This window comes from Canis aureus, chromosome 11, assembly GCF_053574225.1.
Source record: "Canis aureus isolate CA01 chromosome 11, VMU_Caureus_v.1.0, whole genome shotgun sequence".
In the NCBI taxonomy this organism is placed as follows: domain Eukaryota; kingdom Metazoa; phylum Chordata; class Mammalia; order Carnivora; family Canidae; genus Canis; species Canis aureus.
In genome coordinates, this window is record NC_135621.1 from 36,755,212 (window position 1) to 36,771,145 (window position 15,934).

The 15,934-nt window shown below is 38.7% G+C and overlaps 1 protein-coding gene across 5 annotated transcripts in view; it reads right to left on the bottom strand.

The window, feature by feature from the left end:
• TXNRD1 (thioredoxin reductase 1) overlaps positions 1-15,934 on the bottom strand; it is a 138,770-nt gene that overhangs the window by 47,703 nt on the left and 75,133 nt on the right. For all 5 annotated transcript variants that reach the window (XR_013389238.1, XR_013389237.1, XM_077914819.1 and 2 more), the window contains 7 exons: positions 14,066-14,185; positions 8,727-8,869; positions 8,207-8,322; positions 6,596-6,821; positions 2,559-2,651; positions 1,890-1,966; positions 145-301 (listed from right to left, as the gene is read on the bottom strand). Coding sequence is in view for 3 of the 5 variants with exons in the window: in XM_077914819.1 (XP_077770945.1) it covers positions 145-301; positions 1,890-1,966; positions 2,559-2,651; positions 6,596-6,821; positions 8,207-8,322; positions 8,727-8,869; positions 14,066-14,185 (932 nt within the window). In the remaining 2 variants the exon portion in view is untranslated. The remainder of the gene's footprint in view (positions 1-144; positions 302-1,889; positions 1,967-2,558; positions 2,652-6,595; positions 6,822-8,206; positions 8,323-8,726; positions 8,870-14,065; positions 14,186-15,934) is intronic.

A 15,934-nucleotide genomic window follows, 5' to 3' on the forward strand; every position in this document is an offset into this window, starting at 1 on the left:
TCATGGATCATAGGACTGAGCCCTTGTATAGGACTCCACACGCAACAGAGTTGGCTTGGGATTCTCTCTTCCCCTCTCTAATAAATACATAAATATTTAAAAAAAAATAAAAAACAGTATCAATAGGTGTCAGCTACAACTCACCTTCACATTGGAGCCAGCATAAAGCCTCTGAGCCAACAATCTTCCTGCCTGGATTGCTACTGGGGTGAGCTCCAGCTTCCCCTCCAATATATCACCAATGGCATAGATGTAAGGTACATTGGTCTGCTCTTCATCTGTGACAGGTATTTTTCCAGTCCTGAAAATTCATTCAGTTAAAATTATTAATTACCACTATTAAGTAAAACAAAATCTCCTTTCTCCCAAAGAAGCCCAAAACTGTGATTCTAGCTAAGGCCAACATTCTAATGCATTAACTTAAAAATACATACGTCAGGGGCAACTGGTTGCTCAGTTAAGCATCTGACTCTTGATTTCAGCTCAAGTCATGATCTCAGGGTTGTGGGATCAAGCCCTGTATCAGGCTCTGCACTGAATGTGGAGCCTGCTAAAGATTCTCTCTCGCCCTCTGCTTCTGCCCCATGCCCCAAGCACTCTCCTTCTCTTAAAAAAAATAAAAATAAAAATAAAAAAATAAAATAAAAATTAAAAAAAATTCTTAAAAAGCTTAGAGACAATTCTGGAATAAGAAAAGCGTAAGAAACTCTGGAGGGTTTCAACAGTGGTTAAGAACATGCAGGTGGATACTAGGGGTGCCTGGCTAGCTTGGTGGGAGGAATGTGCGACTCTTGATCTCAGGGTTCTGAGTGTGAGCCCCACGTTGGGTGTAGAGATTACCTAACTAAATAAAACAAAAAAAGAATATAAAGATTCTAAACTGTAATAATCAGGTCTGTTAGTTATCACCTCTATGATGCTGGGAAGGCTATTTAATGTCACTAAGCTTCATTCTCCCAGGGGAAAATGGGAACCATGTATTGGGAATGGGAACCATAATACTGGGAATACCAGTAAGAAGGAAAAGGATACCATCTTCTACTTTAAGAGGCAGCGAGGACTGAATGAAAATGTGTACAAAATATTTAGCACAAAAGGCCATGGCTCATAGTAAGTGCAGAGTAAGTGTTAGCTGTTAACATAACACAAAATCTAAGCCTTGGGCCCACTGGAAACAGGCTAGCAGGTATATTAAGCTGATGGAACATTTGGTCTGCTAAACCTTACTGATGACCTCCTCAACAACTGTCTCTTCATTCACCCTAGTAAAAAATGAATAAAACAAAAATCCTCACAATCAGATTAGGGAAGTCTCTTCTCTAGAAGATAAGATTATTCCAGTAAAAGGGAAAGTAACCTGCATTTTTAGTTTCCCAGACATTTGGCATTCACAGTGCTTGTTTTTACTTGGTTTAAGGAAGGGGATATTGAAAAACAGCCTCAGGCAGCAGATAAGCAGATACCACCCAGGTCAGTTATCTCAACTAGTGCTACAGTCCAGAACGTTTTAACTTTTAACCTTGAAAAGTTTTTGATACTTGTAGCTGTCACTAGAAATACAGTGACCACTCATCATCCTAAAATTTGGTAGCTCTAAACTTGGTTCAATTTATATATTTAATGAGGCTCAAAGCACACACCTGCAATTAACTGTGGGGTTAGATTCTTTTTCTGTACCCTAAACATTAAAAGAAACAAAATGCAAGCTGCTCTATCTTCCATTTAGATTCTGAAAAGGGGAAAGAGGTAAAAACAGAAAATACTACTGTGAATAGCACTGAGAGTTTTCTCCAATATGACAACTAACTAAAAATCTAAAACTTCACTATTAATCAGTATTATAAAATAACTGGAACACTAATTCAGTAAGACATAAATTTTTTTCTTACTTTTCATTTATTTTTACTCCCACGGTTTCTAAGCCAATTTTTCTTGTGCAAGCATCTCTTCCTATTGCCAGCAATACCTGAAAAATTATTAATATATCAGTGACTGTTACCAAAAGGTTGCATATAAGTTACTTAATCATTAAGCCAATCTCATTGCATTTTCCAGTCCTGGAAAGAAATACTTCACTAAGAAAATACTGCAAGAGTTTAAACAAATTAAAATCTTAAAAAATATATATATAGCCATTGAATAGGATACGGTAGAAATCCTTATCCATTTATTAAGAAAAAGAAAGTTAACAATTCCTTTATAAATCTAGCCAAGTTTAGGGACAAAGAAAGCACAGCCTATGACTGAACTACTTTTTTTTAAAGTAGTGAGCTAGAGAAATTAAAATTTTTAAGGACAGAGAAGTTCTAGCTCATTTTAAAAGTTGGATGTCCTTTTCAGCTCTTTGACAAATGATGTTTTAAAGTTACATTAAAGAAAATCTGAAGCCATCCCTATACTAAAACAAATTGTAATACCACAAGCAATAACAATGTCTTAGAATGGGAATATAATCAAGGGTTTTGGAAATAGCAAGCAGCCATTGTATATACCCAGCAAATAACCAATAAGCACATTATCTGCTTTCTAATGCATAATGACCTGGGTCCTCTCCTTACCGTATTATACTCTCCTTCAATGGTTTCACTACTACTGGTGGACTGAGCTACCACCCTGAGTCGGCCTGGTGTCCCTGCTTCAATTTGTTCAACCTATAAAAGTAATAAAGTTTCACTTACTCCACAATAAGGACATGTACCAAGCCTTTTCTATCAGGTCAACCCAAAGTTAAAACACAAAATCTGGCTCGAAAGGTCTTTCATGTCTCATCTCCCTCACCTTAACATCATGAGGATAATAAGAGATTTTTCTATTTTATCCCCTTCTTTCTTATTGTTTGTTTGCTAGAGGGGCTTTCTTTCAAATAGTTCCCAAACAGAATAAAATTCAAAGAGAAAATTGGGAGAGAAAAAAGTCAGAGACCCTGGTAACCCAGTAAAATGTTATGTGCACATATTTATTTTACTAGGGGATAGTCCACAAGATTCTCAAGGTGCTCACAACTCTCTAAATGTTAAGACATTATAAAGGAATGGTCAATTAATCTTCAACAGAGAAGGAAAGAATATGTAATGGAAAAAAGACAGTCTCTTCAACAAATGGTTTGAGGAAAACTAGACAGCTTCATGCAAAAAAAAGAAAAAAAGAAAAGAAATGAAACTTGCCCACTTCCTTACACCACACACAAAAATAAACTCAAAATGGATTAAGGACCTAAATGTTGAGACCTGAAACCATAAAAATCCTAGAAGACAACACAGGCAGTAACTTCTTTGACACTGGCCTTAGCAACAATTTTCTAGATAGGTCTCCTCAGGCAAGGGAAAAAAAAAAAAAAGCAAAAATGAACTATTGGGATTACATCAAAATAAAAAGCTCTTGCAAAGCGAAGGAAACAATCAACAAAAGTATAAGAGAATACTTTCTACTTCTGTAGAATGAGAGATGAGATTTGCAAATGACATATCTGATAAAGGGTTAGCATCCAAAACATATAAAGAATTTATATAAAAAAATTTATACAACTCAACACCAAAAAACCAAATAATCCAATTAAAAAGTGGGCACCTGAGTGGCTCAGTTGGCTAAGCATCTGACTTCTGATCTCAAACCAGATTTTGATCTCAGAGTCATGAATTTAAGCCCAACAGAGCTTACTTTAAAAAAAAAAAAAGGGAGAAGACATAAACAGAAAGGCATCTCCAAAGGCATCCAGATGGCCAACAGACACATGAAAAGATTGTCAACAATATTCATCATCAGGAAAATGCATATCAAAACCACAATGAGAAAAAAAAAAAAAAAAAACAAAACCACAATGAGGAGGAGGCGCCTGGGTGGTTCAGTCAGTCAAGCATCTGCCTTTATTTACACTGCTGGGGATTTACCCCAAAGATACTGATGCAGTGAAACACTGGGACACCTGCATCCTGATGTTTCTAGCAGCAATGTCCACAATAGCCAAAATGTGGAAGGAGCCTCAGTGTCCATTGAAAGATGAATGGATAAAGAAGATGTGGTATATGTATAAAATGGAATATTACTCAGCCATTAGAAACAGCAAATATCCACAATTTGCTTCGACGTGGATAGAACTGGAGGGTATTATGCTGAGTGAAATAAGTCAATCAGAGAAGGACAAACATTACATGGTCTCATTCATTTGGGGAATATAAAAAATAGTGAAAGGGAATAAAGGAGAAAGGAGAGAAAATGAGTGGGAAACATCAGAGAGGGAGACAGAACATGAGAGACTGCTAACTCTGGGAAATGAACAAGGGGTGGTGGAAAGGGAGGTGGGCAGGGGGTGGAGGTGACTGAGTGACGGGCACTGAGGGGGCACTTGATGGGATGAGCACTGGGTATTATGGTATATGTTGGCAAATTGAACTCCAATTAAAAATAAATAAATAAATTGCTTTAACAAACATGAAAAAAAAAATGCATCTGCCTTTAGCTCAGGTTATGATGCCTGGGTCCTGGGACTGAACCCCTCATCAAGCTGCCTGCTCCACGGGGAGTCTGCTTTTCCCTCTCTCTCTGCTCCTTAACCCCCACTCATTTTCTCTCTAAAATAAATAAAATTTTTAAAAAAAACACAATGAGGTATCACTTCACATCTGTCGACGGCTAAAATAAAAAACACAAAAAATAGCAAGTATTGGCATGGATATGGAGAAACAGGAACCCTTGCACACTGTTGGTGGGAATGCAAACTGGCATAGCCACTGTGGAAGACAATATGGAGGTTCCTTAAAAAATAAAAAATAGGGATGCCTGGGAGACTCAGTGGTTGAGTGTATGCTTTTGGCTCAGGGTGTGATCCTGGGGTCCCACATCGGGTTCCCTGCACTGACCCTGCTTCTCCCTCTGCCTATGTTTCTGCCCGTCTCTCTGTGTCTCTCATGAACAAATAAAATCTTAATTTTTTTATTATTTTTAATATATTTTTTATTGAAGTTCGATTTGCCAACATAGTTTTTAACACCTAGTGCTCATCCTGTCAAGTGTTCCCCTCAACGCCCATCACCCAGTCACCCTAAATAAAATCTTTTAAAAAATTTAAAAATACAGGGGTATCTGGATGACTCAGTCAGGCATCCACCCCTTAGTTTCAGCTCAGGTCATGATCTCAAAGTCCTGGGATCAAGCTTCACAGTGGGCTCTGTACTCTGTGCAAATCTGCTTAACCCTCTCCATCCCTCTCTGCCCCTCCCTCCATTCATGCGTACACACTCTCTCTAGAATAAATAAAATCTTTTTTTTTTTTTAATTAAAAATAGGGCAGCCCGGGTGGCTCAGATTAGTGCCGCCTTCAGCCCAGGGCATGATCCTGGAGACCCAGGATCGAGTCCCACATTGGGCTCCCTGCTTGGAGCTGCTTCTCCCTCTGCCTGTGTCTCTGCCTAGACTCTCTCTGTGTGTCTCTCATGAATAAATAAATAAAATCTTAAAAAAAAAAAAGTTTTTTTAAATTTAAAAATTAAAAATAGAACTACCATATGATCCAGCAATTGCACTATCAGGTATTTACCCAAAAGATATAAAAACATTAATTTGAAAGGATAAATGTACTGTTATGTTCACTGCAGTATTATCTACAATAGCCAAATTACAGAAGCAGCCCAAGCATCCATCAATAGATGAATAAAGATGTGGTTTATACAAACAATGGAATATTAGCCATAAAAAAGAATGAAATCTTGCCATTTGCAACAACATGGATGGAACTAGAGAGTATAATGCTAAGCAAAATAAGTCAGAGAAAGACAAAAAAAACCTATGATTTCATTCACATGTGAAGTTAAAGAAACAAAACAAATGAACAACAACAACAAAAGAGACAAATCAAAACAACCAACTCTTATTAGAGAATAGATGGTTCCCAGAGGGCAGGCTGGGGTGGGGGGGGGGGGAAGAGTGAAATAGGTGATAGGGATTAAGGAGGGCACTTATCATGATGAGCATAACATGTTGCTGAATGACTATATTGCACACTTGAAACTAATATAACACTGCATGTTAACTACACTGGAATTAAAAAAAAGACATTATAGGAATAGGTTACTCTTCTATCAGACAACACGTACATCCAGCTGTTGTTTTCTAATCACAGTCCTAGTGCAAACATAGGATATCTACCTCCACTCCTTAAAAAAACTCTAGTAATTATAAAGTAAAGGGATGTCCAAAGAGAAGCATTAAAAAAAAAAAAAAAAAAAAAGAGAGAGAGAGAGAACCTAAGGTAAGAAAGTTGAGAGGAGAGTATTATTATTAATTATTAATCTGCAGACAAGAACAAAGCTGTTGGGGTGCCTGGGTGGCTCAGTGGTTGAGCATCTGCCTTAGGCTCAGGTCATGATCCCGGGGTTCTGGGATCAAGCCCCACACTGGGATCCCTGCTCAGTGGGAAGCCTGGTTCTCCCCCTCCCTTTGCCTGTCCCCCAGCTTGTGCTGCCAAATAAATAAAATATCACAGGTGAGGCTAACGGTTTATAATGCTGAAAGAAAGCTCCCATCATCCACCCCAATGCTTTCTCTCCTGCCTTTTAAACCTAAGTATAGAAACAATAAACCTACCAGCAACTCCACTTACTTTTATTGGTACAAACTGTCTTATAAACTTGACACCATGTTCTTCCATATGTTCACCAATTTTGTTGGCCATGTCCTGGTCAAATCCTCTAAGGAGAATGGATCGTACCATAACAGTAACATCTAAACCAATGCCAGCAAGAAATCCAGCACATTCCAGGGCAACATAGGATGCTCCAACCACCAGGGTCTTACCCGGGCAATAAGGTAAGGAAAAAAGATCATCACTGAAAGGAAATTAAAAAAAAGAAAAAAAAAAAGAAAAGAAAAGAAAGAAGGAAAAAAAGAAATTGAAAATGGTCGTATGTGAATAATGACTAAATGAAAGTAAAACTTTTGGTTTCTTAAGTATGATACACTTTTAATATTAAAAACATTCAATTAGCTACACACATAATATATGGAAAGTGTTTGCAAGGCCTTAGACACTGTCCCTTTCTTGCCACTCAGTTGCTTTGGGAGTAGCTCAAGCTGCTCATGGCCAAACAGCTCACCGCCCGATTTCTGACGTTAGTCCCAGCTCGTGGTCAAACAAAATAATCCTGAACGGTCTGGAATAACTGTCCACTAATGTGTTTAATATCGTATTTTCGCAAATCAAACCCCCATCCCTCATCTCACCACTTAGCTCTCTCCGAGGTAAAAATCTGTATTACTTTTTATTTAGAACACCAATTATCAAGAGTGGGGAGAAGAGTTGGAGAAAACTTGCAACATAACTGTTTTGTAAAATAAAAACCAGCTCTAAAAGGTAAAACCCAACAAAATCTTTTAGTCAAGAATATACAGGACATGAGAGAGATCACAAAGGCATTGTTGGGAAATTATTTTTTAAAATATGAGAAGGGAAGCTATCCGAGACAACAAAGAGAACTGTTACCATCTGAGCTGCCCCTATATGAAGCACAAGGGAAAAAAAAAATAATATCCTTGCCCAGAAAAAGGGCCCGAAAGGAAATAATTTATAACATAATCAGAAACTCCTTGAGCAAAAAACACCCAAGAGGACGTATTTATCAACAACCTGTCATAATTTCATCATAATGTAAAATTCCTGATTGAATTCCAAATGTGAATTGCTATGTCACCGTACAATCACCTGATGGGCAAAAATAAATCACACAGCCAAACCTTGCCTGACTCACTTATTTCAGATGGCCAGCCTACAGTGACATTATAACCTTGTAAACAGCATGAGGAGGGACGAGGGTTTAATAAATCTATATGGCCTGCCACCCTGTCATTGTTTTAGTGTCCCCATGAATATTCTTCTGGTTTTATGTTTTATACATTTATAACACACACTCACACATATATACATTTCAAACATAAATCTATATGTCAGCAGTGATGTTAACCGGGTAGTAAAAAGACCAATGTTTACGGCTTTGAATTCTTTCAATGTTCTCTTGCATAAAATGATTTTTCCTGTGTTTTTTTCCCCAACTCCCTGTCCCTTTTGGGCAAAAAATGTGGCAAAATACTTTGAAGTTCTAGGAAATGGACTGAATGGGTTTGAAGAAAAAGCCTAAAAAAACAAACAAACAAACAAAAAAACCTGAAAAGCATAAATCTAAAATGAATTTCTCTTTCCCCTGCAAGGTCCCCTTACCTGCTGATGCAGTACTCTCGGTCACCGGGGATTCCCAAGTAACGTGGTCTCTCACCAGTAGCAATGAGAAATCTCTCTGCTGAATAAATTTTTTCTTTGCCTTTGTTATTTGTTGCCTGCAAAGAAACCAATGTCAACTTTTAATAAGTTATTATTCATTAGAATTGCAGACTTTATAATTAACAAAGGCCATTCACCACATTATCCAATTTGATCGTCACAAAAATCTGGTAATACCCAATAAGATGTTAAGGCTCTGAGTAATTAATACATTTGTTTAAAATCATAAATCTAATAAGCAGCAACACTCAAATCCAGGTCATCTGGCCCCAAATCCAGTACTCTTACACTACCACCCCACAAAAGAAAGCCCTGTAAGATGTGACTGCAAAATCACCAAACTGGGCAATTTGGGTCACCATGGCTTTTATTTTATTAAGATAATCACTTTCTTTTTCCTCCCCTACCCCCAACCAAAGTTTAAAACAAACAAAAGCTACTCAGGGTGTCACACAATTACCTTAATCCTATGAGGACCCACAAACTGTCCATATGCATTCTCATAGGTCACCTTTTTCTCCCGCAGAGCTACCCGGTAGCCCCAGTTCAGAGAGCCAATGTGGTTCTGTACAGCTTCTGTCATTTTATCCCAGTCATGTTTAACTGCACAAAAAGATAAGACAAAATGCTTTTAGCTTTTCAACTGCCTGGCAAAGATCATTTCTTAGCAACTATTCACATGGAATATGAAGAGCAGAGCTTTTAGTCTAAAAGAGCAGGGTCGGGATCCCTGGTGGCGCAGCGGTTTGGCGCCTGCCTTTGGCCCAGGGCGTGATCCTGGAGACCCGGGATCGAATCCCACATCGGGCTCCCGGTGCATGGAGCCTGCTTCTCCCTCTGCCTGTGTCTCTGCCTCTCTCTCAATAAATAAAAATTAAAAAAAAAAAAAATAAATAAATAAAAGAGCAGGGTCCTTCATTTCAAGCACATCAACAACTTTTTCATGCTCAAATATTCTTTCTTTTTTAGAAGACCACCATACAATTAAGTCATGCAAGGCCTCCTGGCAATTCTTAAAACTAAGATAACCAGGTATAAACTTTTTAAGAAATGAACAGGATTTATTTTGATTGTAAATACTGATTGTTGGGGTAATGAGGTGTGGTAAAGCCTAGGATTCTGTAGTTTTAACAATCCCCAAAGGATCCTGATGTAGCCAGGTTTGGAGTTACTACGCTTGTAACAGAGTCTAGACCAGAGACCAGCAAACAAAGGCCAAGTATGGCCCCACAGCCAAACATAGCCCATCACATTTTTTTTTTTTTTTAAAGATTGTATTCATTTATTTGACAGAGAGAGAGCACAAGCAGGGTGAGTGGCAGGCTCCCCACTGAGTAAGGAGCCCAATGTGGGACTTGATCCCAGGACTTTGGGATCATGATCGGAGCTGAAGGTAGACGCTTAACTGACTGAATCACCCAGGCGTCCCCAACACCTTTTTTTTTTTTTTAAAGATTATTTATTTATTTATTCATAGACACACACACACACACACACAGAGAGAGAGAGAGAGAGAGAGAGAGAGAGAAAGAGGTGCAGAGACACAGGCAGAGGGAGAAGCAGGCACCATACAGGGAGCCTGACGTGGGACTCGATCCCGGGTCTCCAGGATCACGCCCTAGGCTGCAGGCGGCGCTAAACTGCTGCGCCGCCACCAAGGCTGCCCGCCATCACCTTTTTTTTAAAATCAAGCGTATACACTCATGATCATTTATTTACATATTATCTAGTATCTAGGGCTTCTATTGTGCCACTGGGCCACACCCTTAAGTTTGACAACAGTAATCAGACTAACTGAACTTTGTGGAATCTTTAACATCTTCAGGGCAATCCTGCCTGTGGTCTAGGTCATTATTTTTCCAGGCAGGCATTATTGGCATGTTGGACTGGATACCTTCTAATTGGAAGGAACTATATATAGCGAAGGATATTTAGCATCACTGGCCTTTGGTCATTCCCAAACCACTGTAATAGCCAACCACATCACCAGTAAAATGCTTAGGGTTTCTAGTAAAAGGATGCCTAGGAAGCTCAAAGGTCTGACTTTGGCTCAGGTCATGATCGTGGGGTCCTGAGATTGTGCTCCATGCTCAGTGGGGAATCTGCTTCTCCTTCTCCCTCTCTTTCTGCCCCTTCCCCTGTGCACATGTACAAGTGCTCTCTCTCAAATAAATAAAATCCTAAATATTCTAGTAAAAAAATGGGGGTATATGAAATGAGATTGGCAAAATGTTGGTAATTTTTATAGCTAGATGATTGGCACAGGGGGTTGAGTTACACTCATTATTCTGTTCATTCCTTGGAGACAAAGCAGGAGTGAATCTTGCCCCTTTTTCTAGTGTTGCTAGATGAAGGCCAGATGGGCAGGTTGGCAGGGCTCCCTCAGTGTCCCCCAGTCCTGCCTCCCAGCACCTCACCCTCTCAGCATTGCAACCACAGTGGCTTCTATAGCCGCTGTTTGTTTCCACTGATCTCAAGTCTAACATTTTATGATTATGTGAATTCAGTATTGACAGTCTGCTCTCTCGGGTTCCACAGACCAATTTTTGTGTTGTTATTCCCAGTTCCAGAGGCTGGCCTTTGGGTTGTATAGACTTGATTCACCACTTTCTCCATGGCTAAGCTGCTTATTAATCCTGAATCTAAGATTCAGACTCCTCATTTTCATGACAGATCTTTTGAGTATAATTTATTTTTTTTAAATATTTTTTTTTTATTTATGAGAGAGAGAGAGAGAGAGAGAGAGAGAGAGAAGCAGAGACGAGAGACGTAGGCAGAGAGAGAAGCAGGCTCCATGCAGGGAGCCCGATAAGGAACTTGAACCTGGGACTCCAGGATCACAGCCTGGGCCAAAGGCAGGTGCTCAACCGCTGAGCCACCCAGGTATCCCTCATTGATAAGTTATTAATGGATGAATGATTGATTTTTTTATCCACTGAAATTTAATATATTAGTGCCTGACTCAAAGGATTCAATTTTTTTTTTAACGCTTTATTTATTTTAGAGGGAAAGAGAGCGAGCATATGTGTGCGTGTACACGCAGGGAGGGGCAGAGGGAGAGGGATTTAAATATAGGGCATGGCTTTCATCAAACCCTTTGGGATTGGTGCTGCTAGCAAATAAAAGAGGAGAGTATAAAAATAGAAAATTGTAATTTGTAATGTTTAAATCTGGAAAGGAGGAAGAAGCACAAGATTAAAACTGTTCATTTAGCTGAATAAATAATTTCTTTAAAGACAACTTTGATTTGGCCAAGTTTTAAAATCCCATTAAAATTCAGGGAGATTTTACTGGTTTTAATGTATAGATCTGGATTTATGCTGGTAGTGGCTCTTTATCACTCCAGTAACTATATATTTATTAGTTCTTTATTATACAATTCAGAAATAAATTCAACATAAATAAGCATAGCTAATGTTTATTGTTACATGACAGATACAGAAATATTCATCTGCTGGAAAGATCTGTCGATTCACTAAATATTTTACCACCCACCTGATTACTGAATTTATTAGAATTACACTTAGTTGGTCCTGTTAATAAAAATTCACATTCAGCAGAGGCCTGTACTTAACTCTTTTTAAGATTCTAAAGACCCACTATATATACACTTCCCTACATTTCTAGCTAAAATTAAGCAATTCTGTTCCACTCACTTTATTTTTCATAAGAGTGGATAGCTTAAAGCTAACATCAATTAGTACAACATGCCAATTTGAGTATTAGATCCTTACATGAATGAATAAAAATTGTGTGACTGAGTTATATAGCTCCCTGGCCCTGTTACTTACCTAGATTTAAGAGACAGACATGTTGACTGTAAATGCCAGTATGTGGAAATTACAAAGCTGTGTAAATCAAAATTTGCTTGGAACAATCTTACTTTTTCCAACAGATTCTAGACTTTTTCAGATTAATGTTCTTGTTACATGTCCTTTTTAAGAGAGTAACTAACTAGTTCAAATATACAACTTCCTGGAGTACCTGTAAATGTTGTTCTACACATTAAAGAACTAAGTGCTTGGCAGAGTCTACCCAATTTATTCAAACCATGAATGGAAGAATTAAAGGCAACAAGTCCAGAGGCAAGGATAAAAACTGTATGTTGAGTGGCAGCTATTTTAACCACACTACTATACTTAATCCTCATCACAAGCAGTGAATGGAAAAGTCAGAAGTTGTGCCAAGGGCTATCTCATTTTAGTATCAGGAGGGCTGGGGTGAAGGAAGCTCTTAACTCAAGGGACCCAGAATACCAGCAAAGACTGTGTGTTGCCACTTAACTCCTGTTACCAATTCTACCTCTGGGCCCCCTGGGTACATGGTCTGCACTTTGATGATAGTGGTACATCAGTGATTATGGAATCTGTGTACCTATACAATTGCTGTTACTCATCTCTGTATCTCTCCAGGACAGACTCAAATGCAAACAGTGGGCACTCAATAGCAATATTATTTAACTTTACCACTTTAAAATGTCTATTAAGAAGTCTAATAATTAACTGAAAGGAGACCTCTTGTTCACGGAGGTACATTAAAAGTAGGCTTCCAGGAGGGGAAAGAGTGTATCTAATGGCAGACTCAGTGGGGAGACATTCAGACATGAGAGTAACAATAATTTGGGGAGGGGCACAGAGATGGGATTAGGGACGGATTATCGGTAGATTATGTGTTAAATTCACATTCCGTAGGTCAAAAGAGTCACTTTGACTGCCCTGTTTGTTGGCAAGAGAAAAGGCATGGCACCTCAGAAACAAGTAATGAAACTCTCAGTACCAGCCTAAGGCCCCAAAGGTCATAGACAGAGAATAGCCTCGTAAGGATCTGAGGAAAGAAAGATGACCCCAACACAAAAACATTTTTTGAGTAACTGATTTTCTAAAATTCCAAACTTGGATAAAAAAGTACTGTTGATTTTAAACAGGAAGTAAAAGCATCAAACAAAGGAAGCATAGCTAATGTGAGTAGGAGCAAAATTTTTCAAAGCACTTATTTATTATGCCTTTTTAAAACAATATTTAATAAACTTAATTAAAATTCAGAAAAAGCTACAAAATAATTTACCCTAGCAAATGTCCCATACCCTATAAGATCTCATAACTGTATCAGATACAGTTGGAGTTTATCTCTTCAAGGACATGGTGACCTATGTCATTAATTATGAAGCTATGCTAACCTCATTTTTTTTTTTTTTCAACCAGATAATACAATCTACTTTCCAAAGGCAACAATTCCTTTTCAACTTTCCTGGGGTCACTAGGGTACTTTAAATATTTTATCCAACAAAGTCTATCTCTTCCTCAACAAATAAATAGCACCCCCACACCCAAATTATCAGCTTATGAAACTGATTTCTTGGGAGAGAGAAAAATGAAACCATTTCCAAGGAAAGCAAATGTTATTTACACTCTTTATGAAACCCTAAGAAAGAATTTATTTGAGGAGCACCTGGCTAGCTCAGTCAGTAGAGTGTGACTCTTGATCTTGTGGTCATGAGTCTGATCTCCACTCTGGGCACAGAGATTACTTTAAAAAATAATAATAATAAAAAGAATTTATCTAAAAAATTCTGGTTTTCTATTACAGAAAGGCACTCTAAGTACAGTATCTGTCCTTACCATACCAGCTATGCAGCTACCTGACACAGGATAATCACAGTAATTTTAGACATAAAAAACGTCAACAATAAAAACTTCCCAGTCATTTTCTAGTCCCACAGAAATGGATGGTGCATTAGTGCAGGATCACAGCTCAAACCCATCAAAAGCACAAATGGAAAAGCAGCTTTTCCTGCCGTACCCGTCTCCTCGGTGCTCCAACCATAGTTCCGAGAGTCCTGTAGGGCTTGTCCTAACAGAGCTGCTTGGTGCATCAGTTTTTTAGGTATGCAACCCACATTTACACATGTTCCTCCGAGACCTGCAACAACATTGAGAAATCAGTTTATATCCAGCTTCACAATCCTTGAGAGAAAAAGGTCAATAATTATTGTTATGCTAGGAAAGATCATCATTTATTTGTTTAATGTAGCCAATACTATCTACACAAGTTTATTCCTACGACTCATGGTATTTCTAAGCTCAGAAAGCCTTATATATCAAACATAGTGATACATCCTAAAACGAAAGAAAAATGAGATCTCCCCAATTTCCACAGACTTCAAAGATTCAAAATTAACTGCTGATTAAGATGCCACAAATTGACATTTTACTTTGTCCACAACCCTACACTCGGCACCACATCTGTGACTAGAACTAAATGGTAAAGGGGTTGTTAAGCTGGCCACGGATGGACTAGAAGTACATACAAAATCTGGTATATATGAGCATTTTCTAAAGTAGGATTCATGAGCGAAACAAAACAAAGAAACAAAAAGAAATTTAGCATCTCTGAGCTGAAAGAACATGGCAACAGACTGTCTCCATTAGAACAAAATGTAGACAGGCAGGGAGGGAAGACAAAATGGCATAAGCGTACAGGACAGCAGTGGACTTCACAGCTCAGGAAACATAAGCCCTTTGAAGAGAATGCTTCCAGACTGCCACTATGGAGTGGAAGCTCCACAGCCCAGAACACAGCTATGTCTGGCACAAGAATAGTGCCTGACACAAAACTCACACCTAATAGGTACTTGCTGAATGGATTAATCGGAAATTCAGACACTCTCTTATCCAGAGTTCCTGCTTCTTGTCTCCTAATTAGAACAGCTAAGTCATCTTGTTAAGATTTACATTATCACATCAATCCCCGTCTCAAAGGCTTCCTACTATGCTCCAGTTAGATCCAATTTCTTGTCTTGACCTACCAGGACTTGTACACCCTGACACTTGCCTTCCTCTCCAATCTTACCTCCAGGTCGTACCACTCAAGCTACAACCATGAAGGACTCCTACTTGTCTCAGGGCCTTTTTATGTTCTATTCTCAAGAAAAACTGAGAAAAGTCCCCTGAAAGGTTTTTTCTCAGTTTTTGGCATAGTTCGTTCACTCTTAATTCTTTTGGCCTATCTAAAAGCCACCTCTTCAGAGGTCTTCTCTGATAATCTTCTCAAAGTTAAACTCTTTCCTCTACCCAGGTCCTCCCTATTCCACCATATAATTTTTTCTAGTACAACTTATCATAATTCATAAAGTTCTTGCTTGTCTCCTCACTAGCATGTAAACTTGACAAAGGCAGGAACTTCATGTCCACCAAGTCCACTGCTATAATCTCCAGTGGTTCATAATAAGTGTTTAATTAATACTTATAGAATAAATGAACACAGAATATTTAATTCACCAAGACTGGGAAGCACCACGGGCTATCCATTAAGATACCTGATTCCAGTTCCTGTTGAATATAGGAATTGGTTTTAAAACGGAAATCCACAGATAAATGTTTAAACTTTCAGTTAATAAGCCACTAATTTCTAAATTTTTAATTGGGTTTTAGGAGCCATTTAAACCAATTTTGGAATTTGGAAGAGCCAGGGAAAAACCTGCTCTTCCAAATTCACTTCTAAAATATTTTAAAGTGGGATCCCTGGGTGGCGCAGCGGGTTAGCGCCTGCCTTTGGCCCAGGGCGCGATCCTGGAGACCCGGGATCGAATCCCACATCGGGCTCTCGGTGCATGGAGCCTGCTTCTCCCTCTGCCTGTGTCTCTGCCTCTCTCTCTCTCTCTCTCTCTCT